The 26,361-nt window shown below is 41.8% G+C and overlaps 2 protein-coding genes across 3 annotated transcripts in view; both read left to right on the top strand.

Annotated features, from left to right (window-relative positions):
* Positions 1–26,361, top strand: part of sh3tc1 (SH3 domain and tetratricopeptide repeats 1) — a 254,841-nt gene that overhangs the window by 216,476 nt on the left and 12,004 nt on the right. The window lies entirely within an intron of this gene.
* LOC308102092 (transcription factor Sox-19a-like) lies at positions 14,742–23,470 on the top strand. 2 transcript variants are annotated; one of them, XM_080451691.1, is made up of 3 exons: positions 14,742–15,786; positions 16,602–16,658; positions 20,772–23,470. In XM_080451691.1, the coding sequence occupies exons 1-3, from the start codon at positions 15,098–15,100 to the stop codon at positions 21,040–21,042; spliced, it is 1,017 nt and encodes a 338-aa protein (XP_080307817.1). In that variant the 5' UTR covers positions 14,742–15,097; the 3' UTR covers positions 21,043–23,470. The 2 variants fall into 2 exon arrangements, with proteins under 2 accessions (XP_080307817.1, XP_080307818.1); XM_080451692.1 differs by lacking the exon at positions 16,602–16,658.

The following is a 26,361-nucleotide window of genomic DNA, read 5'->3' on the forward strand; positions in this document are numbered from 1 at the left end:
AACACTTTTTTTTCACAGATTTTGAGTTAATTGTATGGAATTTCTGTAGGAAATTGAGTCAATTCATCTAAAATAAACTTTTATCTCATTTTATCTGATTAAATACTTAAGTATACAAACAAAAGGAGTTCAAATGAGTATATGTCTGGCTGTGATATTGATTGTTTAATGATGTCTTATCTGTTTTTTGTATACTTCAAGCTGCTGCTGCTGCTCTGCCAATTAAACACAAACACCATCCAGGCCCTGGGAGCCAGTAATGGATGTCATAATCCCTGAGAATGCTTTGTTGGACATTCCTCAGCATGTACACAACACACACACACACACACACACACACACACACACACACACACACACACACACACACACACACACACACACACACACACACACACACACGTGTACACAACACACACATGCACACAACACACACGCGCGTTCACACACGTATACAGTGAAGCCAATATTAAACATGAGTATGTGCAAATATACTGTATAAGTACACATTTACTCAAACCGACAAAGAAGGATACACATTCACACCATATGCACGCATGCACGCACACACCTACACACTCATGCATGCAGCAACGCACGCACGCACGCACGCACGCACGCACGCACGCACGCACGCACGCACGCACGCACGCAAAACAACACACTCCCCTCCATCTGTCCTGGCCCTAAACCCACCAACCCCCAACTTTACTCTCCCGAACAACCCCCCAATCCACCAAACACACACACACACACACACACACACACACACACACACACACACACACACACACACACACACACACACACACACACACACACACACACACACACACACACACACACACACACACACACACACACACACACACACACACACACACACACACACACACACACACACACACACACACACACACACACATACACACACACACACACAAACACGCATTTGCATTGCTATACTTGTGTTGTGAGGACATCATCATTTTAGGGTGGCATTGAAAATAGCTGAAATTGGCAAAAGAAAAGAAAAATATCTGCATTCTTGTATCGCCCATTTTTCGGTGCGTGACATCGTTGCGCAACTAAGTATAAAATAGGCAAAAAACTCCAACCCTAACCCCTAAACCTCCAATCTAAATGTCTAATCCTGACCCTTACCCCAACCTGAACCTTTCCCTAATCATAAACCTACCACTAAAAATCTTTTAAACCATAAAATTCCTTTTGTGAGAACCAGGAAAATGATGGTGTCCATTTCTCAAATAAGTATTTACTGTATACTTGGCTCTCACAAGTATAGCAATACAAGTACACGCACGCACGCACACACACACACACACACACACACACACACACACACACACACACACACACACACACACACACACACACACACACACACACACACACACACACACACACACACACACACACACACACACACACACACACATAGCAGGCCTCATAACATGTTATGTCTCCCTATCATCATTATCACCCCGATACTCGCCTCTACCCCTTCTCCTCTCCCCACCCCACAGCCTAGGTGGCCCCCCTCATAACCCCCCACCCCCCCACGTCCCCTTCCATGGAAGGGACCCATACTTTCTCTCCCTCTGGGTCCCGTAACAACCCACCACCACTCCACCAAAACCACCACCACCACCCACCCACCCAAACCCCCAGCCCCCCGCTGGGTGCTCGATTGTGGGCCGGGGGGATTATGCAAGCGGGGGGGCTCGTAAAGGGCCCTGCCAAGGTCTTTCTGGCCCTGTGACGGATGGCTGGGGACACTGGAAGGGGGGGGGGGGCGGGGGGGGTCACTGTTTTGCATGAGAAGAGAGACCGGGAGGAGGGGGGAGAGGAGGGGAGGAGGAGGAGGGGGGGATAGAGGGTCCATTCAATGGAGGGCTGTCACCCCCCCAAAGACTGGAACTACTGAAACTACCAACCTCCGTCCCCCTTCCATCAACCATTCCTCCATACACCACTCTCTTTCTGTTGCCATGTCTACTTATTATAAGCGACTTTGGGCTTGTTTTTCCTGCAAAGTTGCTTGTAAATTATTGGCAGGTTGCAGGTTTTTGGGCTTATTTCTAAAGTGTAGTTGCTTATTTTGTTTATTTGGGCTTGTTTCTAAAGGGTAGTTTTTTATTTGGACTTGTTTCTAAAGTGTAGTTGCTTATTTGGGCTTGTTTCTAAAGTGTAGTTGTTTATTTGGACTTGTTTCTAAAGGATAGTTGTTTATTTGGGCTTGTTTCTAAAGTGTAGTTGCTTATTTGGGCTTGTTTCTAAAGTGTAGTTGTTTATTGTCTCCGCCAGGCCGAAAGGCATGGCGAGAGAGTATGTTTTCGCCCCTGTCCGTCCGTCCGTGTGTCCGTGTGTCCGTCCGTGTGTCCTGTCTGTGTGTTAGCAGCTAATCTCTGGCACCGTTGGCCCGGTCGCTCCGAAACTGTGCACACACACTCCCTGGATGCCAATTCAGAACCTCTGCCTTTTTTCACATGGGCCTGTTATAGCGCCACCAGGAGGCCACAATAACGTACCTGACCTGGCGGAGACCTGTGCTCCGAGGAGCACTTTTTCTAGTTTGGACTTGTTTCTAAAGTGTAGTTGCTTATTTGGGCTTGTTTCTAAAGTGTAGTTGCTTATTTGGGCTTGTTTCTAAAGTGTAGTTGCTTATTTGACTTGTTTCTAAAGTGTAGTTTGTTTATTTGGGCTTGTTTCTAAAGCGTAGTTTGTTTATTTGGGCTTGTTTCTAAAGTGTAGTTGTTTATTTGGGCTTGTTTCTAAAGTGTAGTTGCTTATTTTGGCTTGTTTCTAAAGCGTAGTTGTTTTTGTACCAAGGTGAATTGATTAATTGAATACACAGGACCACAATGGAAACAAGCTTTTTGTGTTATCCTTTTAGCATCATTGTGTAATCGTATACACTGTACTATTTGCAAACTATTAATAAAGTATTCAATCAATCATTCAAAACCCCGGTTCCAGATGTGTGTTGTTAACGAGTCGCATCGCGTTGTGAGCTTGTAGATCGGTTATTTTAAAATAGCTGATGTATATAGGTTTAAAGTGCATGTGGTCTAGTCGCTTCTATTGGACTTGTTTTCACAGACCTGGTTGCTTATTTTTCTCTCAAGATCTGGCAACACTGATACACCACTCTCTCTCTCTCTCTCTCTCTCTCTCTCTCTCTCTCTCTCTCTCTCTCTCTCTCTCTCTCTCTCTTCTCTCTCTCTCTCTCTCTCTCTCCTTCTCTCTCTCTCTCTCTCTCCTTCTTTCTCCTCTCACTCAATCATCTCTCTCTCCCTCTATCATCTCTCTCTATCTCTCACCCTCTCTCCTCTTTGCCACCTTTATTTTCTCCCTTTTCTCTCTCTCTCCCTTTCCTCTATCTCTTCTCTCCTTTCTCTCCTCTCTCTCTCTCCTTTTTCTCTCTCTCCTTTCTCTCTCTCTCCTCTCTATTTCTCTACCTCTATTATTCTCTCTTCCTCTCTTTCTCTCCTCTCTCTCTGCTTTCTCTTTCTCTCCTCTCCTTTTCCCTCCCCTCTCTCTCTCTCTCTCTCTCTCTCTCTCTCTCTCTCTCTCTCTCTCTCCTCTTGATGCCCCCCCTCACGTTCATTCACCCCATCACCCCCCCCCCCCCCCCCCCCCACACACACACACACACACACACACACACACACACACACACACACACACACACACACACACACACACACACACACACACACACACACACACACACACTCTTCCCTCCATCCCATTCCATTCTCTCATTCTCTCTCTCTCTCTCTGCCCGGTCACCCTCTTCTAATCTATCTCCTCTTTTTTCTTCTCTCCTCTCGGGTCTCCTTTTACTTCTTGATTTCATCCCACTTAATTTCTGTTCATTCACATTTCCCTTGCTTTCCATCAAGCTGAGTTTTTTTTTCTCCTCCTCTTCTTCTTCTTATTCATTTGCGGTGATTTCCATAACATTTAAAAGCCTCTCTCATTATTGGACCGTGGGGTCGTGAATGAGACACTATAATATAAACCGCATGGCGTACAGACTCTCTTAATAGTGAGATAAGTCTCAGTGTGACTGAATGGCCCCTGACATTCTCCTCAAACTCAGTGTCACCGAGGACAAGACAAGACACTCTCTGCTGTGTCACCGGGCCATCAGTCAAAGAGAAAAGAAGAAAGTGAAACTAAGAAATACAGTGCGATTCTATGGAAGGGTCACTACAATGACACGTTAGCATCCGATTGGATTACGGTGAAGCCACATTTTAATACTGACTGAGCTGTTATAAAAACCATCGGTGAGCCGTCACTTCATCCAATATCATATTGTTGGTGTCGGGTGGCAAACCAAAAAAGTCATCATTATTTTCAAAACAATTTCAAATAGTGAAAATAGCTGATCTACAAGCTCACAACGCCTTGCACCGTGAGCCGTTGTGAGCTATTTTCTCTACTTTTGTGCGACACTCTTGTATGATGAAGTCGGGCATCGATTTACGAAAAAATAAAGAAAAAGTTGAAGATACAAGGTTTCTGCCTGACAGCAACAATTTCAGATATAGGCCTGTTACACTAAAGCCCGATTTTTATTTTGTTTTACGGTGATCTAAAAAACAGATCTATAAGCCGATCTACAAGCGCACATTGATTAATGTGTGCTTGCTTGTAGATCAGCTACGTTTTGGGCACGTGACACAGTCGAGCGGAAATTAAGCATATATACAGCATGATGTTTTCGAAGTCCTTCCAGGGGGGGGGGGGGTCTTGGTTGGCTGGTCCGCACTCTCGCATCGCATGGCTCCTGGAGGGGATTCTATATGGGGTCTGAAGCTGAATGGGCAGTAATTTAATGTCACTATAATTCAATTCCCATACATGGAAAACAGGGCAGAAACTTTGATGAGTGACTGTAAGTGACAGCACTTTCACCACTATGAAGTTGAACCTACTGTATCAACTACAATTATGATGTTCAGATTGTTTAATTCAAAGCAAAACCACATTTCATATCAGGGCCCATAGGAGAGAATCATTTGAATTGGGGGCCCATAGCTTCATAAAAGTCCATTTGGGGTCCTTGACTTTACTCAAATATAGGATACTCAGTAAATGTACACATTTACTTAGTACAACGTTGAGGTATTTTTAACTTTTTTTTTATTTCTACCTTTTGATGTACTGCCATTCAACTACATCTCAGAGGCAAATATTGTATTTTTTTATTCCACTACAATTATTTGACAGCTTTAGTTGCTTTGCAGATTTAGATTATGGAAAACATACATTAAGTGATAAATTATGACGTTATTATTTTACCAGCTGCAACATCAAAGTGATGAACACATTCATGCATTAGACCAATAATATATGATTGTGAAATGGGCCATTCTGTATCAAGAGTATAGGCTACTTTTACTTTTGGTAGGCTACTGTAAGTATATTTTGATGCCAATACTTTTGTAGCCAACTCAAATAACATTTCCAATGCATGACATTTACTTTATTTACTGTGGTATTACTACTTTTAAACTTTAATTGGAGTAGGCCTGCAAGGGCCTACTGCTATTTCTACCACTGTATGCCTTTTCAGGCCTATAATTCCAGCACACATACTATATATTAGCCTTATTTCTACATTACAGGGCCTATTCTTAACAGCCCACGTTTTAACAACGATTCATTCAGCCTGACGAATAAATAACACAATTAGACCCACTTAATGTTTTTACATATTGATGCGAGGGAGAGTGCTGCACTTCATTTAACTGTTTAATTCACCCATGTGGGCTGCGGAGCGGACCACCCAGCGCCATAGGAGCCCAGGAGAGAAGGTGTCAAAACTTCTCACTTTCTTTCACATGTTTTTTTGACATATTAGTCGTGAGATTTGGGGCCGCTGGCCAAACACAGCTCTTCCTCCCACCGGCCGTTACCCCCCCGCCGGGGCGGCCATTGTGATGGAGAAACTAGGCCTGCTAATTTGTCACCAATGCAAATGTATAACCCCCCCAGCCCATGCTAAACGAGGGGGCTCTGCTCCCCCCATCATCCAACGCACAGAAGCCAGCTACTGTCTGCTTGTTGCATGGTGCCCCCCCTCGGGGCCAGAGGTCAGCATGGCCAGGTATCGGCCATTAACACCTGCATTCAGTCTTGTCTCTCCCCCCGGGGAGAGACAAGACTGGAGGTGTGCAAAAACACCATGTAATGACCTCGAAAAGCTGTCAAAGCACTCTGTAAAATAGCTATAGGTCACCAGTGGTGAGAAAGTATTAAGTACATTTACTTAAGTACTGTAGGCTACTTAAGTACAACTTTGACATACTTACTTTACTGGAGTCGGCCTATTTATTTTTTTATACCTTCACTTTTTACTCCACTACAATTATTTGAAAACTTTAGTTACTAGTTACTTAGATTATTATTACAAAACAGACATCAACCACTTCAGCCCTATTTAAACTTTGGCTGTTTGAAAATAGCCGATCGACAAGCTTACAACGCGTCACGATGCGAGGCATTGTGAGCTTGTAGATCTGCTATTTTCAAAAGATTTTTTATTCATTTTATGCATTTGAAACCTGTGAAATGGAACATTCTGCATAATGGGTACTTTTACCTTTGGTATTGATACTTTTATTTAAGTAAAAACATTTGAGCACTTTTACCACCACTGTGGGCTATATGTTCAGTTAACTCCAAATGGACACCAAAACCATCATGTTAATTTAACTCTACAGGCCATCTTTAGGCTTCTATAATAACATAATAATATGTATAGGCTAATCCTCGTGTAATCTCCTTTGACAGCCATCATCTCACTGAACATTTCCACTTAGCCTACTGTTTACAGCCTATAATAATAGCCTACTGTATACGTTTTTGCGGATTGTTCTGTTTGCATAAAGGAGTCTGAACCGAAGCCAAAAGACAGCTGTGTTGTATAGACTGTAGGCTAATTAATGCACACTTTCCATATTGTGGGATTTAAAAAGGAGTGCTATTAGGCCTATGGTTTGACATCATTATTTCAATACACTCACACAGACACGTTTTTGCAAGCTCAGTTGTGAAATCGGTAGATTAGTTCTCATAACAATGTTGTTGGATTTCTTTAAGTTCACTTATAACCTATAACCTACAATAATACCTGCTGCTATTTTTATGCACTTTGTTTAATTTCCTCTATTCTCTCTTATATTTTTACACCCTTAACTGCAATATTGAGAGCTTGCACAAAGCAGAATTTCCCCCACTCTTTTACTTTGTAACTGCTATAAAGTTTGATTGACTTTTGTGAATGACAAAATATGCACAGCATCTGGCCAATTCAAAGTATACACAGTAAATTCTGGAGTAACATTTCAAGGTGCAGTAGGTAATTGTTGTAAATGTTAAAATAAGCTCTATATTCTGATAGTGCCATTGCTATTGTGTTTGTTCAGTAACAGGTGTCTCCCTGTCTCTGAAAATGCTTTTTTAGGTCGGAATACCAATTTGATCCAATCAGGAGAGGGAGAACTCATACAGGTTACGGGGTATAATCATGTGAAACTGGACGTGATGACACAAAGAAACACCTGGAAAAAAATATTTTCTGTTTATTAAAGCGCCGGAGAGACTGGAAGAGGGAGACCTATCAGAATATAGAGCTTTAACTTTTTAACAAAAAGGTTTTTGTTTTAAAACATCACTATCACCAAAACAAGATTCAAGATTCAAGAGTTTTATTGTTACAAGTACAAGGGCTCCTCAACATTGTAGCAGCAATAATAACAAGAGATAATTAAGGATAGTAGAGCAAAAAAAGATTAATAAATACATGGAAATAGCAAAGTATGTTACATTAGTCATGATGACACAAGACTGCATGGCACTGATAGTGTATATTAATCTACAAACTACAGTGAAGAGTGTGTAGAAAGAAAACAAAAGGGCCTAGTAGACCACATGAACCCTAGCGTCCCCATAATCCCTATTCTGGGGGGCGAACGTTGAGTGAAAATAGTAGGTCTACTATCAGTGGTGGAAGAAGTACTCAGATATTTTACTTAAGTAAAAGTAGCAATACGACAATATGAAAATACTCTGTTACAAGTAAAAGGCCTGTGTTCAAAATGTTACTTGAGTAAAAGTGCAAAAGTATTGGCATTAAAATATACTTAAAGTAACAAAAGTAAAAGTACTAAAATGTTTGAAAATAGCAGATCTACAAGCTGGCAACGTGTCGCATCGTGACGCGTTGTGAGCTTGTAGATCTGCTATTTTCAAATAGCCTATGTATAAAATAGGGCTAAAGTGGTTAATGTACAGTATGTTTTATAATATAATAATTTATATCTGCAAAGTAACTAGTCACTAAAGAAAAAAAAAAAAAACTTGTAGCGGAGTAAAAGTACAATATTTGCCTCCGAGATGTAGTGGAGTAGAAGTAAAAGTACTGAAAACTGGAAATACTCCAGTAAGTAAAAAAATATCTAAAAAATTACACTTAAGTACAGTACTTACTTAGTTACTTTACATCACTGTCTAGTGTCTACTGTCTCTCAGTGCATCACGTTGCAATAAATTGTGAGCTTGTACATCGGCTATTTTCTGGAGGGAAAACAGGAGGGGGCCCTAACAGAGCCCTGGGGCACTCCGGTCAGCAACAGTAGGCCTATACAGTATCGGTTAACTAGGTTTTAAGTGGTTTAAAAGCCATACTAGACTTCAACACAACAGCATTAAAGGTAATGCAGTAAATTACTTGCTACTGTAATTAATTTACATAACAAGCCCCATAGTCTAACCCTACTGGTTCTCAGCGTGGGGTCCGGACCGGGGACCCCCAGGGGTCCTTGAAGGGGTCCCCAGCTAAATTAGTCAATATAGCATTTTAAAAAAATCGGTTCAACCACTTTAACCCTTATAGAAGAATAGCCATTTGAAAATAGCCGATTGTGAGCTGTTGTGAGCTTGTAGGTCTGCTATTTTCAAAAAAGAAAATGTGAAAAATTTGGAATACTTTTAAATCATTTTAACAACACAAATCTTGAATGGGGGTCTCTGGTACAACATATTATTTTCCGATGGGGTTCCGTGGTCAAATACATATCCATTGGGGGGGGGGTCCTTGACATTAAAAAAAAAGTTTGAGAGCCACTGCAAGTAAATGACTTGCTGTTATTAATTTCCATAGCAGACCTCATAGTCTATAAACCAGATGGTTTCAGTTTCACAGAAAAACAATCCACCCCAAAACCTCAGTCAGTGGCTCTTACCTATTAATACAGGACTAATAGACAGAGTATCCAGTGCACCCATTGTACGCCACATATGTATAAGCCTCCAAATGTGAGTGAAACCCACATTTAAGCGATTAGTGGCGTCTCTTTTTTTTAATAGTAAACAGAGGAGACAAAGGCCCAGGTGGTGAGCAACATGGCCATTAGTATGAGCCAGAGGCGAGGGCACAATGGGCGAGAGTGGCTGCTGCTTTGTGCCGAGCCAGGAACGAGAAGAGAGAGAGGAGAGAAAAAAAAAACCCTGTTGTAACTTGCTGCTGTCCGACTTCACTTTGAAGGACTGGAAAACAGGGATTTCACACGGACAAAGGAGAGGACTAAGAGAGAGAGAGAGAGCACGCACAAAAGTGCTGGGTGGTGCGCGTATGTGTGTGTGATGGAGGGAGAGAGAGAGAGAGTTGAAGAGAGGAGAAAGTTATGCCGCTTCTGTGTTTTGTTTGTGTCTGTCTGCTAAAGAAAGAGAAAGATAGAGAGAGAGAGAGAGAGTGTGTGTGTGTGTGTGTGTGTGTGTGTGTGTGTGTGTGTGTGTGTGTGTGTGTGTGTGTGTGTGTGTGTGTGTGTGTGTGTGTGTGTGTGTGCGCGTGCGCGTGCACTCGCGTGTGTGTGTGTGTGTTCCTGTTTAAGTGCGCGCATGCATATGCATGTATGTGTGTGTCTGTTTGAGTGTGCATGCATATGCATGTCTGTGTGTGTGTTTATGTGTATGCATGTGTGTGTATAGGGTGAGGGTGTGTATGCACATGCATGCGTGTGTGTGTATGCATATGCGTGTGTGTATGCATATGTGTGTGTGTGTGTGTGTGTGTGTGTGTGTGTGTGTGTGTGTGTGTGTGTGTGTGTGTGTGTGTGTGTGTGTGTGTGTGTGTGTGTGTGTGTGTGTGTCAGATGCTCTGAGGTTGGCAAGTTGTTTTTCAAAAAGAAAGAAAAAAAAGGGAGAGAGAGGAAAAAACCCGAGCAGGCAAAAGTGAATATAAAAAGGAGGGAGAGAGAGAGAGAGAGAGGGGGGGGGGGAGGGAGGGGCGGAGGGAAGTTTTGGAAAAGATTCCAAAGGGGGTTGTCTTGGAGACGGAAACGGGAGAGTGGAGCCCCACAATCGCCTGGTTGATTGGCGTCAGGGCGTCACTGTCAATCACCAACACCTGCACCCTGCTCCGCCACACACACACACACACACACACACACACACACACACACACACACACACACACCTGCTCACACTCTCTGCATGTCTCACACGCAAACACGAGCCTTGCAGACGTCACACACCTGTGTCCTCTGTATAACTCAGATGACTTGGTTAACAGACATTATGTTTACCAGAAGTTGATTAGGAAAACTCTAACCAGATGAACCCTATTATAGCCACTCAGGGGGGCAAATTTTCGGTGAAATTAGCAGATCTGCAACTCGTAGAATGGTGAAGAGTGAAGACATTTGGTGTGTAGAGGGAAAAAAGTAGGGGTCCCAAGTCCAACTAGTACAGACCCCTGAAGGACACTAACAATTAGGTAGATAGGGTTTAAGAAACATTTCGACACGCACACACACACACACACACATACACAAGTCTATATATAGTTGTAGTCGGGCAGAAACCTCTTATCTCCATATTCTAACTTTCTGTGTTTTTTCGTAAATTAATGCCCTACTTGATCATACTACAGCGCCACACAAAAGCATCAAAAGTAGCAGATCCGTAAGCCGCATTTGAGCTTGTAGATCTGCTCATTTTGCTATGTTTAAGTTTTTTGAACAGTTTTGGATATAATGACAGAGACGATATAGACTTGTGTAGCCTATGTCTTCCTTTCTGCATGACCTGAATAAGTCCTGAATAAGTCCATAAAAGTCCATGTTGGATTGTTTTTTATAATTTGTTCAATGATGATATATAATCTTTATATTAAAGCTTTTTAAACTTTTTTTTGGAAGAGTGCCCTGGTTTTTTATCTTATATGATTCTGAAGACTCCCCACATTTTTTTGATCAAAGAGCACTTCAGTTATAATAATATAGCACAGATTGCCGCGCTAGGAGCTTGTAGATCTGCTATTTTTGAGAAATCGTGAATATTTGTGAAAAACTTTGAATATATGTATTTTTAAAGGGAACATTTGTAACTCAAACCTATGCTGCTGGGGGAGGTTTTGAGATGGGGGTCCACCGCCAAATACATCTAATTTTGGGGGGCCCTTGACATGAAAAGGTTTGAAAACCACTACCATATGGCACACCATGGGGCGGCCATAGCTGAGTGGTTAGTGAGCCCGCCTAGGGAGCCAGAGGCCCTGGTTGCCCCAGGTTCGATTCCAGGCCACGCCAGCATATGTGTCGATGAAATGAAATTTGTCCCTGAGCAAGACTCTTAACCCCTAATTGCTCACAGGTTCTCATTGGAAACAAGACCGCAAGGACTTAATTGAACGACCTGTTAAAAAAAGGAATTATTACAACATAACACCAAGACAATACATGAAGTCCCCAGTATACACAGAACCATCGTATCAGCGATACGCCATTTCAAAGTTCTGTGTCTTCGTCCAGATGGCATACGTTTTTCTTACACTGTTTTTATCCTTCACTGACTTTAAGAACGCTGTAGCCCTCCTCTTTTACTTTTTTCGTCACACGCACGTTACAGTTCTCACACTAACCAATGTGAAGAGTGGTGAACGACACCTGTTTGTCAGGTGAAACTCACCTGTGTCATTGTGTGTGTGTGTGTGTGTGTGTGTGTGTGTGTGTGTGTGTGTGTGTGTGTGTGTGTGTGTGTGTGTGTGTGTGTGTGTGTGTGTGAGAGAGACAGACAGAGGGAGAGAGAGAGAGAGAGAGAGAGAGAGAGAGAGAGAGAGAGAGAGAGAGAGAGAGAGGGTGTTAAAGAAAGTGCCACCTGTGCTTTGCATGGTTGCTCTGTCTCGGCTGGTGTCCATGGTTTCCTGTGACAATTTGTGTCAGTAGAGTGTCGTCATTAGCTTGACACACACACGCACACACACGCGCATGTGCGCGCGCGCACACACACACACACACACACACACACACACACACACACACACACACACACACACACACACACACACACACACACACACACACACACACTTACACCTTTCATTTCTGTAATTGGAAGGTGCTACAAGTTTACTTAATGAAACTATCAAAACAGTCTCCATTGCAGTTTGGTGTTACACTATGCAGAGTAAATCTTTTACTTCTCTGACATAAAAGCGGTGACCTTTGCATGTTTCTGCACAGAAATACTGATGTACACACTACTGCACTGTGTGTGGTATATTGGATATAGAAGGATATTGAAGGCTGATATTATCAAATGTGAAGTTGATTTGTCCTGTTACTGCATGTCTTGCATACTGGAAATACATTATTTCTCAGTTCTGCTTTCTGTGACAATCATTTAGAGTGGGAAAGGAACAGTTTCACCATAAAAGTGTGTTTTAATTTAACTTTGAGAATGTAATGGTTACATTTCTACCCTCCCAGAGTTAAGAATGGACAAATTAGTACGGAGGATTGTACCGTGTTGTCTTATCAAAAGTGTTAAATGAACTCTGATGCTGTTCCTATACACTCTGACCTAAATGGACATAAAGGATGCCGCCTTAGGCTTTCAAGACCTGACTCAAGTCAAAGTGACTCATGTCACCGGCTGTTTAATCATTGGCGATCACTTTAAAGTCTTGATTGATTGTTGAATCAGTGGCAACAATTCACTAACAGCTAATCATCCACTTCAAGCTAATGGTCAAGTAATCAGCCATCACCCCCCAAAAAGAAGTTGTTTTTGCCACTTAAAAGTAAAGGCCAAGTAATCAGCCATCACCCCCAAAAATAAGTTGTTTTTGCCACCACCATATCCATTGTTATAGTAAGGAAACAATGGATTAGTTTATACACAAAAACTAAAAAGTAATGAGTGATGTTAAAATCATATGCCCATTCAAACAGTTAAACAGTCAATGTTACAGTTAAAACAACTGTAGCATTGATGTAACTGGCCTAGGTGTAAAAAAATCACCTTGCAAGCACTACAAGTGTTTATAAATGCACACACTCACAGAGTTGAATTTAACACTTCTCTCACTGATAGACAAACTGACTTAAGTAGTGACCACACCAAGATTTATATCAGCCTTAAGAAGGAACAAACACCTTTGAAACTCCCAAATGATTGTCACTGATAAATCTGCACTTAATGAGACTGCAATGTTTACCATAAATAAACTCCAACTACTTGAGAGTCAGGACAGGAAAATGAGACCCAGCATATCTGCTTTCCACCAGGGGGTAATGGAGAAAGGGGTTTTTGGGGGAAACCACTATTCTTAACAAAGACCTTGGTTAGGGCAGCATAATAAAAGGCCTATTTGGCCAAACCAACAGACCTCTTCCTTCTTATTCTCACGGAGCCCTAAAGTAATTCTGGCCTCTATTGTACCCGAATCAATACCCCATGTATAAAGACACATCTTCAAGACAATCACGCTGAAAGGATGGGTCAGACGGCTCGAAAAAAAATCGCAGACACAACAAGTTAATTCGTTTGCTGAAAAAATTACCTTTTTCCCCTCTATGGACTTCTAATGAGCAGCCTACTTTTGTTAGCGAGTTCATGTCTGAAGTAGCTAATGTAAGGGCCAATCGATTATGGACACCAGTGGTGGAAAAAGTACTCACATGTTTTACTTATCACTTAAAGTATCAATACTGCAATGTAGAAATACTCTGTTACAAGCAAAAGTCTGGAATTCAAAAGTACAAAAGTATTGGCATCAAAATGTATGTAAGGTACCAAAAGTAAAAGTACTCATTATGCACAAGGTCCCATTTCACAAGTTTTCAAAATAGCAGATCTACAAGCTCACAATGTGTCGCATGTAGAGCTGCTATTCTCAAATGGCTGAAATGTATATAGGGCTGAAGCGGTTATCTTTTGTAATAATAATAAAAATCTACAAATTTGCCTTGGTGATGGCACTGTAGGCTAGAGAGGACGCATAATTAATCAATGTCACTCCCAAAATAGATATATAAAGTTTGGTCAGTGTTGTGTTAAATGTCAAAATCATAAATATGACAAAATCATCAACAGCCTGGTCAAATAAACATTCTATAAGACCAATAATTTCACCCGAGATAATCACAGAAACCACTTCAAAGACAAAACAACCAAATTAATTCTCTTTCTCTCAAATGAAACTTTTCTCAATTGGTCGCCTATCCTCTCTCTCCATCAACAAGTGCTCCCCTCTCTCTCTCTCTCTCTCTCTCAACCGTCCCGCCCCCCCCCCTCTTTTCACATGCAAATGAGCACGCGCGCGCACGGTGGAGCTCGCTCTCCCATTGGTCGGCGGCGGGAGCGAGCGCACGAGAGAAAGAGAACAACTTTCTGTGTCAACACGAGGTTCCATTCAGTCTGACTTGGAGCTGCAACAAGTGGTTTATACTTCTGTCTTCTCACCCCGATGAATCACTGACTGTCGCTTTAACTCAGCTTTCTCATGACTTTTTAGCTATTTTAATTCTCCGTATCGAAGCGGGTTTACTCTTTTAACGCAAGATTCGACAATTCTTTGTTGAATTTCGAATCATTCTATTGCTATATCGTCTTGTTGGCAGGTGTCCTTAAAAGATTTAATTAGTTGATTCGGAACAGCCGGTGAGCGCTCTGTGGGAACACCTGGCCACAAAGTCGCCAGGTAAACCAGGCGACTTTTAAAGGCTCTTCTTTTCTCTTTTAACTTGGTTTTATCCACTTTAACCAACGTAAAATGAACATGTACAGCATGATGGAGCACGAGCTGAAGCCCGGCCAGCAGCACCAGAGCCAGCAGCAGGGCATGTCCCCGGTCACCATGATCCCCGGCGGGGGCAACATGACCTCCCAGCACCCGGGCTCCAAGACGGCGTCCTGCGGCCCCCCGGCCGTGGACCCCATGGACAAGGTGAAGCGGCCCATGAACGCCTTCATGGTGTGGTCCCGCGGCCAGCGGCGGAAGATGGCCCAGGAGAACCCCAAGATGCACAACTCGGAGATCAGCAAGCGGCTGGGCGCCGAGTGGAAGCTGCTGACCGACGCCGAGAAGCGGCCGTTCATCGACGAGGCCAAGCGGCTGCGCGCCGTCCACATGAAGGAGTACCCGGACTACAAGTACAAGCCGCGGCGCAAGACCAAGCCGCTGCTGAAGAAGGACGGCATGCAGGGGGGCCAGCAGGGCATGAAGTACCCGCTGTCCGCCGGCGGGCTGCTGGCGGCCGCCGCGGCCCAGGGAGGCTCCCATCCCGGGAGCCCCAGGATGGACAGCTACGGCTGGGGCCCCGCGGGGGGTTACGCCGGCATGCAGGGACCGGAGGCGCTGGGCTACACGCAGCAGCTGCACCGCTACGACCTGTCGGCCCTCCAGTACCCACCTGCCGCCATGGCGGCGCAGAACTACATGAACGGGGCCAACTCCTACAGGTGAGAATCGTAGATTCGTAGAAAATTGTTTGATTGATTGTAGCCGCCCGCAAGCAACTCTTAGATCCTATGTTTTAATATCTGGAAGCTAGAGTTGCAATACCCAACCATTGACAGCCCATACATCCAAACTGAAAAGTCAGATCTGATTGTATTAAATTACATTAAACTCACCAACATTGCAGCTGTATGGAAAGCTTGGATTGTCCTCTTTCTATCTGCAAAGTTTTTTTGTTTCATGAAAATCCACCATATGTTATGTGCTACTTTCTCTCAATAAATTCTGTACAGGTGATAAGTTTTCTAATGTTGGAGTTTGGAAGCGCTCCTTGGAAATCACTCACCTGTCCTTACATACTTCATACCACCTGTAGGTGGTATGAAGTATGTCACATCAGGCAGGAGGCAGCAGGACGTTGCGTTATTGAAAACGAGCGCTTCCAAACTCTATGACACTTACAAAAATAATCACCTGCACGGAATGTATTGACAGAAAGTAGCTCAAAACATGTCTACAGTGGATTTTTATGAAACACAAACTTTGCAGATAGGAGGATAATCCAAGCTTTCCGTACAGCTGCAATGTTGGCGAGTATAACGTTGTTTAATTAATACAAGCAGATGGGACTTTTCTGTTTGGATGTATGGGCTGTCAAGGGTTTATATTGCAACTCTAGATTCCAGATATTGAAAAAAGAATCTAAGAGTTGCTTGCGGCTAAGTGCAAGGGTGTTGTTTGGGGTCCCAGTGTTCGATTTCTAACCGAAAATTCAGTTATTTGATACATTTGTCTTTGCAAATTAATCTGACTGTAGATCTGATCTGAGTGCTTCTCAACCCGAACCCACGGCCGTCCAGCTAGCCTACTACATGTGAGTGACACACAGGAAAATGTGGAAAATAAGCCGATCTACAAGCTCACAATGCATTGCATCAAGACTTGCTGTGAGCTTGTAGATCGGCTATTTTCGCTAAATTGAAATGGGGCTTGATTGAGGGAGCACTTTTTTTTTGGGCCAACCCTTTTCTGAAATTGGGCCTCTTGGATGCATGATAGCACTTTGTCATTTTGTCAAGTAAAGAAAAGTAAAGTGCTGTGCAAATAACGCTGTTATTCCCAGGCCTGGGTGTGTGTGCTGAACATTCCTGGGTGGTGTTGCCAATTTAGTTATTCCAGAACTGGTCATTATAAGCGGCAAGAACATTGTCTGAGTTCAGGTTCTACAGGTGCAGCCAGTTTGCGTAATAATGTCTTGTGTACATTTTAAATACAGATCAACCTCTGCCTAAAATATGAACTTCAAGGGCTAATCTCAATTTAGATTGGGCCTAACTTTTCATAGCATTAACATTTTCTTGCAGGAAAGGGGGAAAAACCCTTCCCAAAAAAAAGCTTTTGACATGTTAAATTATTTCAATTAAACAGTGGACAGTAGCTAATGAATATGTTGATGTATGACCAAATTAGTTATTTTCATACCAACAGGACCCATTTTCTATATGCAGCACAAGTTACTTTTGTGAAGCTGGGCCATATTTTTGACTGAAATTAAATGCATGCAAATATATTTAGCAAAGTCATTAGACCTTCGTAAATTTCTATGGAGGTTGTTCTTCATTTGATCAATTTGACAACCCTCTCTAAAGAATAATTAAATGGTAAATATTTAGTTGTCAATCTGATGATATTCTCACTGCTTGCCACCAAATTGGATTTCCTCCATTATTGACATGTCAATTTAATTAGGTTTCCCTTCAGAATGTCAAAGTTTAAATGTTGTTGGTAATAGCTTTAAGATCACATGTATCAACATTTTAATTTAAACACTAGTAATGTATACAATTAACATGACTGATTACAGATGCTAAAAGTTATTTGAAATCTAAAATAGACTATATAAAATATAGTAATAAAATAATATATTATACCCAAAACAAATAACTGAATAAATTAATACATTCCGACTAGGACTGAAAGTAGCCTTCTAATAACCAATAATTGCTAACACATTTTTTTTTTATTAACTCAAACTTTTGGTAAACACCAGCATGAGTAGAATCTTATAACATCTTATTTATTAGTTTTCTATGTAGACTTGTTTACGGTAGTGAGGAGTGTTGGTTCAATTCCCTGCACAGCATCAGTGGCCAGGAGAACTTGGTGTGTGGTCCTTTACCCTACCCAGAATGCCTTGCTACGCCTCTGTGAAAAGTTTCTTTTTTCAGGACTAAATGACGTCACACGGTCAACGGGGAGGGGGGGTCTCCAGTCTCTCCACGCGAAATGTTGACAGAAATGTAAAGATTATGTTCACTGTATCATCAAAAAGGCTAGTTTTAAGACTTAAATGTTATTTAGTCTTTTTACAAATTCATGATTTTAAGATGGCAAAGATGTGATTAAGAAGTAGTATATGTTTGGGTTCCAAGTTATGCTGGTACTAGTCAAACTTGTTTGGGCTTGTCCCCTGTCCCAAGCGCTGTGCACGAAGTCGATGCCACATGTAAAGCAACAGATTCCACCGTGATGGATAGATATCGCCTGAGTGCTTCTCCAAGCTTTGGACCCCGAATGGAGTTGAGCCTTGTTGAGAATCAGGCTAATTTAAACCCCATGTGGGGGTGCAGGTCTTATAGCCATTTTAGGTGCTAATAACTTGACAAGAGGTTCACAGCTAATTTTGACCTCAAAGCTGAATTCTGCTCAGAGCATGAAGGAAGTTCAGGTTATTAAATAACACAAAATTAACCACTTGACCCATCTACTTAGTTGACTGGGGTCCCCCACAGCAGGGCTCTGTTCCCTCCTGTTTTCGTTCTACACTTAAATATCTTGGCTGAAAATGGCAGATCTACAAGCTCACAACGCCTTCATGTTGCATAGCATTGTGAAGCTTGTAGATCTGCTATTATGGCTGGATGTTCTGCCCCAGAATAATAGGATGTCCATGTGGTTTAGGAACTACGTTATTAAAAAAAACGCAACATTAAAGTAGTTCTTTGTCCACAACGCTGTGGGGAACATTCGGCGGCCCTCTCGCGGGCCCCAGAGCCACAGATTGAGAAACAACGGCGTTAAAAAAAGGAACCATGCCTCAAGTACCACTTACAAAAAACATTGTTGAGCTAAAAACATAACCATGATGCACGCTATAGTGATTCTTGGCTTGGCTCTAAGTTGTTTTGCAAAAAACCTGCTCAAAGTCAAATCTTTTCACTTGCTGTCTAAACACGCTTAAGTAAATAAATCCCAAATCCCGAGCTATCTGTGCTTTTAGACGGCGTTGAAAAGACGAGGTGTCTGCGACGGTGGGAAAAACAGCAGGTTTGCAGGTGGCGGTGTAAACTAGGCCAGCGCTGATCCCAAGATCAGTCAAATATGCAACGGGGCTCGATCTCCCTGATCCCTTCCTTTTGTATGTCTGAGCACGCAGGTGTACGGCTCTCATTATGATTAATCTGTGTTTGCTGGTTGGGAACTGAATGCACCGCAGTCTGCTCAAACACACTGACTCACCAAGGGAGTGTTTTTTTTTTTTAAAGTAAAAGTAGCAATACCACAACGTAGAAATACTATGTTATAAGTAGAAGTATTGTATTTATATTTTTTACCTGGGACGCATCAAAATACTTAGACTTCCAACAACAACTTGTTGGTAGTTTAAATTGTGTTTGAAACTAGCAGATCACAATGTAAGCTCACAATGTATTGGACTGTGACGCGTTGTGAGCTTGTAGATCGGCTATTTTTAAATGGCCAAAGTATAACATTGGGCTTTTTTAGTTCGTATGTTTTGTACTAAACCGGCAAAGAAACTGTCAAACAATTAATTGCAGTAGAGTAAAACATACAATGTTTGCCTATGTAGGTGGAGTAGAACTTTTTTTTTTTAACAGTACTTTGAGTAAATGTACTTGGTTACTTTCCACCACTGCTCACCAGCCTGTGGCTTTTGTGTGAAGCGGAGTGAGTAGTTGGCACGCTTAAGCCAGGAAGGCACGCTCATGCAGAATTGGGCTCTTCCGTTCCTGGGCAAGCCCTGACTTCCTTCCACTGAGAAATGGTTGCGGTTGCTTTGGATTGTCTTAAACACGGTTCGGGAACAATGTTGATTTTGTGTTTGCTCAAGGCAAGGAGTTACTTAAAAAGAAAAAAGGGTGTTTCTGTATTGTATCTACAGAAAGGAAATGTGACTTTTTAAACTAACACTTTTAGGTTAAAAGAAATTCGTCTTGAGTGAAGTAATTACTCCCAACACGCTTCTTTTACTTATCAATGAGACAAATCAAATTGATAATTATTACAATAAATAAATTAACATTCCCTTGTCAATTTGAAGTTGTACACTGCTGGGTCCTCAGTAAAGTTCTTAGTACAATATTTAAGTCAGTCTACAGCCTCAATGCAAATGCATTACCTTTTATCATGAAGGGTCATCTAAAAGTTGTCTGGGTCGAGTCTTTTGGTCTTGTGGTACACTGTTGGTTTCTCATCGATAACTCCAGTGCTGATCTGAATAACAAGCTTTCCTGCATCTTCACTTATGTATCCAGAATTTCGATTCGCTCAATCACTAATGCCCTTTTATTACTTGTGGTTCAAAAGCATTCTTATGGTCAGAGCCACAGGTATGGCACCCAGTTCACGTCCTCTCTAACCAGGGCATGTGTTGGGCTACATATACTGTAAAATCCAGAGTGTTATTTAACTCGTAGTGTACTCATGTTACTTTTTATTCTGGATGTCATTTAGTTTTAGTGGTTAGAAGTGTTCTATCAAGGCACATTTACGAAATCTTATATCATTTGACTTAACCAACTTTAAACCTGGTGTCTCTGTTGCAGCATGTCATTATAGGTGAAAATTGCCAATCTACAAGCTTATAGTTCGGCCATTGTTGAGCGCCACTGTCATACAACAAAGTATAAAACTTGTGTGTTCTTGTATATAAAGTCTAAAACTCTTTCTCTTCCTCTTCCAACAGCCCCATGTCGTACAGCAGCAGCCCTCAGCAGCCCAGCCCCGTCACCATGTCCATGGTCAAACCCGAGCCCGTCTCCCACTCCCACTCTCCTCCCACGGGCACCCCCAGCCACCACAGAGGGCCCATGCAGGGCGACATTAGGGACATGAGGGACATGATCAGCATGTACATCCCCGGAGGGGATGCCGGCGACCCCACGGGGGCACAGCGGGGATACACCAGCGTCCAGCAGCACTACCTCAGTGGGACCGTCCCACTCACGCACATCTGAAGAGGAGGAGGAGATGATGGTTGTTGGGAGCACTGGGAATGAAGACTGGACTGTGCGTTCGTTTCGTTTGCGTACGGAACGAGGGGAGGGAAAGGGGGCAGTGGGAGTGGATAAGGGACAGTTCCCCACCGAGGCACATTTTTTTTGGGACAGTTTTGTGACACTAGACTGAAGGCTGTGTGGATGCGTGAGAAATGTAAGGATGTACATACACACACACGCTTGTGCGTTGCGCATAAGACGCATGACAAACACTACACACACACCGTGGTATTGCAAGCAGTGACAATTTTTTCTTTTAAATAAAAGGCTATTTTTCTACCTCTTCATGTTTATGTAAGACTTAACATCCAGCCCCGCTAGACAGACACACACGGCCAGCAGAAACTCTTCGCCTGCCTATACGGTCAAATGGACATCCCTGCATGAAGGACTTCTGTACATAGTTAGTGACTTTGTTTTCGTGTACAGATGTTGTCATTTTGTCTTGTATTTGTGAACTCGCTCCTATTCACACAAATGCCTGTTGATGATGCCTCGTGTCGGCACTTATGACAAGGCCCGGGTCCTCCAAATATTACTCCATGTACAGTCGTACCTAGTCGTCCCTAAACCCCTCGCTTCGTCACACAGGACGTGTGACATTGAGGTCCTTGTCAGCAGTGTTGGATAACGGGCACACATGCTGACAAGATGTCAGTTTTTATAGTCTTTCCCTTTTTTATTTTTTTTTACATTTGTACGGTCAGGGAGAGCTATGGGGTGAAACTTATCTCTAGTGTCTGTTTCAGCGTAGCGTCAGTCGTCATCGGTACCCCCAGAAGTCCTGACACCCCAGCAGATGCACCCCTATGGCAGTGGTGGTTCTCAACCCTTTTAATTTCAAAGCCCCCCCCCCCCCGTTTTGTGTGCATTAGGGGGGGCCGCCGACCCCCGTAATTCGGAAAGTGTATGAAATGGAACCGAATGGACTTTTATGGGTCTATTCGGCTCCATTCGTACACTCACTGAGTTACAGACTTGTAAAGGTCCAGTTTGTTTGTCACTTTAGCAATACTTTTAGCCCCACTTTGAGAACCACTAGCCCTAGAGCACCCGCAAAAAAAACTCTTTATGCGAACCAGGTCAACCGGTTCAAACCTCCGGGCCCGTGACATGCAAATCACGTGACCCTCCAGGATTCCGGTGGTCCGATGTTCGGGCCAGATGAGTTTGGGGGGGTGGGTACGGAGGGTGGTCCCTCTTCCAAGAGCTCAATAGCAGCTGCTCATTACACCGTAAAATCCTCAGTGTTCAATTTAACTCTGAAGGTGTACAAATGGGACCAGATGGACCCCTAAGAGTCTGTTTGCCAAGGAATGTAGAAGTTCTGTGAACCTATAGGATCAATACATCATCCTGTATGAGGGGAGGATCGCAGCTTGTTCAGATTTGTTATCAAATCGTGTTGGTTTATAGACATTTAAGGGTCCATTTGGTTCCATGTGCAACTCGAGTATTGTCAGTTTTGCATGTTGAGAAGCATCCCTAGTGTTATCTAATTCTGTGGGTTAACTTCTCACCTTGTGCTGTAGTGCAAGGTTGCCTTTCCTACTTGAGGTAAATTAACACTAAGGATTTGACTGTTTTTGCTCGCTGTTGGATGCAAAGAGGGAGCAGGGAACCAACAGAACTTGAATGACAAGAAATATATATTTTTTACAAGTTTGAACTCTGTGCTTTGAACTCTTTTGGTTGACTAAAGTGCTATTTTATATATAGTATATTTTTGTGATTATAAACAACTCAATCGCGTTGGAGGACATGGTAAAAGAAAAGCCTGTTGGACAATCGTCACTGTATCCAATGGAAAACTAATCTAGTGGTTCTCAAAGTGGGGTCCAGGGACCCTCAGGGTTCATTGAGGGGGTTCGCAATTGGATCCTTACAGCGCTAACTCTGAGAGTGCACAAATCTAACCAAATGGACCCTTACGGGTCCATTTTGTTCCATTTGTACACTCTCAGAGTTATAGGGGTCTTTGACATTAAAAAGTTGAGAACCACTGAAACATAGGATTTTAAGAATGCCAAGTGTGTTCTGATATTCACTAGTGGTGCACGATTAGAAGTTACTATAGATAACTGGTACTCTGACACTCGACACCATAATGACAAGTTTAATGTTTGAGTGGGAAAGATTGACTACTGATCTTTTCTGCTGCCACTGAGTTTTAAATGTGCAGCACAATTATAGTCTACTAGGTTGAATTTGTTTGTTTTGTGTAAAATGTTCTTTTTGTTGTGTTTTTTTGTTGTCCCAGCCGGCAGCACCCCAAGTTGCTCTTCATTTTAATTCCACTGTTGTCTGTTCCCTGCACTAAGCAGGCGTTGCTTATGTTTCTTATGGTTTGAATCCTTGATTAACACAATAAACATTTTGTATTCAATGCTGCATTCCCGTAAAATTTGTTTTTACTTCAAACAGAACATGAAAAGTTTAGCTTTGGTTTTTTTCAGAGCACAACTGAATTAAACAATGTAACATTACTTACTTTTTTTTTTAGGACCTATCCATTTCTTTCAAGCCATTTCATTTGACCACAAATGAAGGGGACTGCGAATTGTTTGAAATCTGCATCTGTTTTCTTTCTTTCTTTTTCAGACCACACTTGGGCCTAAAAGTTCAGATTTTGCCTAATCAGTTTTTCAAAGTTAAAGTGTTTCTATCTTCAAAACTCAGTCGCGTTTTAATTTATGCTCCACCGTACTGAGCGTGTTGCATGGCGAAAATGGCCTATACAAGCTTTCACTTTATAAGCTTGCAGATTGGCTATTTTCGACGCACGACAAAGTATAAATTGACCGTCAAACAGTCCACAGTTGCTGCTATTAGACTTCAAAGGGGGAACTTAATTTGTACATTTTGGATAAATGAACACGTTTATTTGAGCATGTGGAACATGTTTTAAATATTCTTACTGGGACACTTCCCTTTTTTTTTGGTTGTGTGCAATCCACTACTAACTCAGTGGTTCTCAGCCTGTGGGTCGGGAGCTCCGGGGGGGGTCGTCACATAATTTGGGGGGTGTCCCCATACCTCGAAAAGAAGAGCATTACTGCATCAAAAGTAATCAACAAAATATACTATATAAACTGGTCAAACATTCGCCAAATTGTCTATAAGAAAAAGGCACAAAAGAATAGCCGACCTACAAACTCGCGAGGCGTTGTAAGCTTGTAGATCAGCTATTTTTACTTTATCTGTGGAACCGAAAATGTAATGCCTCAACTCCTACACCCCCACCCTAACAAGTGCTTGTTAGGGTGGGGGTCCCCAGTTCATATATGATTATTTTGGGGGGTCGCGGCCTGAAAAGGTTGAGAACCACTGTACTAACTAACCAGAACTTGGATGCCTTGGGGGGAGAGAGGGAAAAATAAAAAGGGAATTTTGTAGTCACCTGATATTTGTGAAAGCCCTTCTATGGTCTTTCATAATTCTTAGGTTATCAGAAAAAAAAAATTATGCTTAAGTGTTTACATTGCAATCCAAGTGTTTTGAAAAATTAACTTTTCATTTTATTTTATTATTTTTGACTTGTATTTCTATTTTTAGAATATGTTAATACTTGTGTGTAAACATTGTAAGATGTCAAGCTCCCAGCGTTCATGTAAATAGTTGTATGAAATTATTTTAGGCTCTTATACTAAGAGTCTTAATCCTTTTTTGATTTAAAAAAAAACGTTGACAAAACAAAATATTAATAAAAAGCAAAAACAATAAACTTGTATTTTGATTCATTCTTATTTACATACATGCAACCCATGTTGGAGCAGCCTATTTTAAGTTGCCTATAGATTTTGCCTATAGATTATTTATAGCGGAGAGATCATAATATTCTTTTGTATTCTATATTCTAGAATACAAAAGAATAGCCTAGGTCAGGCTATTTTCCCAGGGGGCACTTACTTACTTTTAATGAATGGACATCAATGACCATCTTTAAATAATGGACAGATTAGTGGAGAAGTCGATTCAACCTAATAAATAGGCTTTTTGAGCCCCAGTCATTTGGTTTCCATGCTATATTCAGTAGCTCTGACATGCACTGGGTCCCTTGAGTTGATTATAGTCAAAGCAGAGATAAGTGATATATAGCCTATTAGTAAAATCACTTAATTTACCCATTTGTATAACCAAATAAAGGACACTTATGGGTCCATTTGGTTAAATTTGTAAACAAAGAGAGAGTACAATTAAATGAACATTTGTGGTTTTGTAAGGCAGTTTTCCCAAGTTGCAATATGGTGATACACATTGTAGGCCAGTGGTTCCCAAACTTTTTAGCTCAAGACCCAAAAGAGAATCAGATGTTTGCAAACTAGTGAAAATATCTACAAGCTCACAACGCGGGGCAAATTTTCACTACTTCTTAAAAAAAAAAGTTCCATAAAAATTTATGGAATTTCTTGGATTTTCTTATAATTTTATGACATTCTTTTGAAAAAAAAATAATCTTTGAATTAGTTTTTAATTCATAAAGATTTAGCATTTTTTCGGAATGTCTTTTGAAAATGTTTTGAAACAATTAAAAACTAAATGTAGGAAACAAATATGAAGGGATAGTTACTTGTTGTGACCCAAAAGAAAATGTTCGTGACCCAATGGGTCCCGACCCATTTTTCCCCCCTCACATTTTTTATGGAATTATTTTGAAAAACGTTTGAATTTTGTTTTTAACTTACAAATTGTATTTCATTTTTTGAAAATCTTTTGAAAATCTAGTGTAGGAAACAAAATATGAAGTTAATCGCGACCCACATATGGGTCCCGTCCCACTCTTTGGGAAACAGTGCATTAGGCTACCCTTCAATTGTAGGTAGGATACATATATTTTAATAGTTTCTAATTGTTTTATTCATGCAATGTAAACGTAGGCCTGTGCTTTCTCACGCCAATTTAAAGCTCCTCAGTCTGAATTGAATTGTTAAATGAACATGCATTTTACTGTGCAGTAGCCTAATTCCCCTAAAAGTCTTGGGTTTTTAATTGTTTTATTTATGTTTTTGACACTTGTAAACGCATTTTCTCACGCCAATTGTTAAATTGACATGCAGCAGTAGTAGTCTATAATTCCACAACATTTAGGCGCTGCTCAGCTGTTTTTGACGTTATTCAACCCCGTCCCAAAACGATTAGAGAATTATTTAACAATTGATCCCCAAACGAAGCAGTTATTATAACGTCTTGCAGCGTCTCCACAGGTGCTTTGGGGGGGGGCTACTTAAAAATACAACTCTGGACTGGAGGGAGGGGGGGGGGGGCAAAACCAAAAGT

The sequence above is a fragment of the Gymnoscopelus braueri genome (genome assembly GCF_963280865.1).
Source record: "Gymnoscopelus braueri genome assembly, chromosome: 15".
In the NCBI taxonomy this organism is placed as follows: domain Eukaryota; kingdom Metazoa; phylum Chordata; class Actinopteri; order Myctophiformes; family Myctophidae; genus Gymnoscopelus; species Gymnoscopelus braueri.

Coding starts and splice junctions, on each gene's coding strand:
- LOC308102092 (XM_080451691.1), top strand. CDS start 15,098: ATGAACATGTACAGCATGATGGAGCACGAGCTGAAGCCCGGCCAGCAG. Junction 15,787..16,601: donor AACGGGGCCAACTCCTACAG/GTGAGAATCGTA, acceptor ATCTGACTGTAG/ATCTGATCTGAGTGCTTCTC. Junction 16,659..20,771: donor GTCCAGCTAGCCTACTACAT/GTGAGTGACACA, acceptor CTCTTCCAACAG/CCCCATGTCGTACAGCAGCA.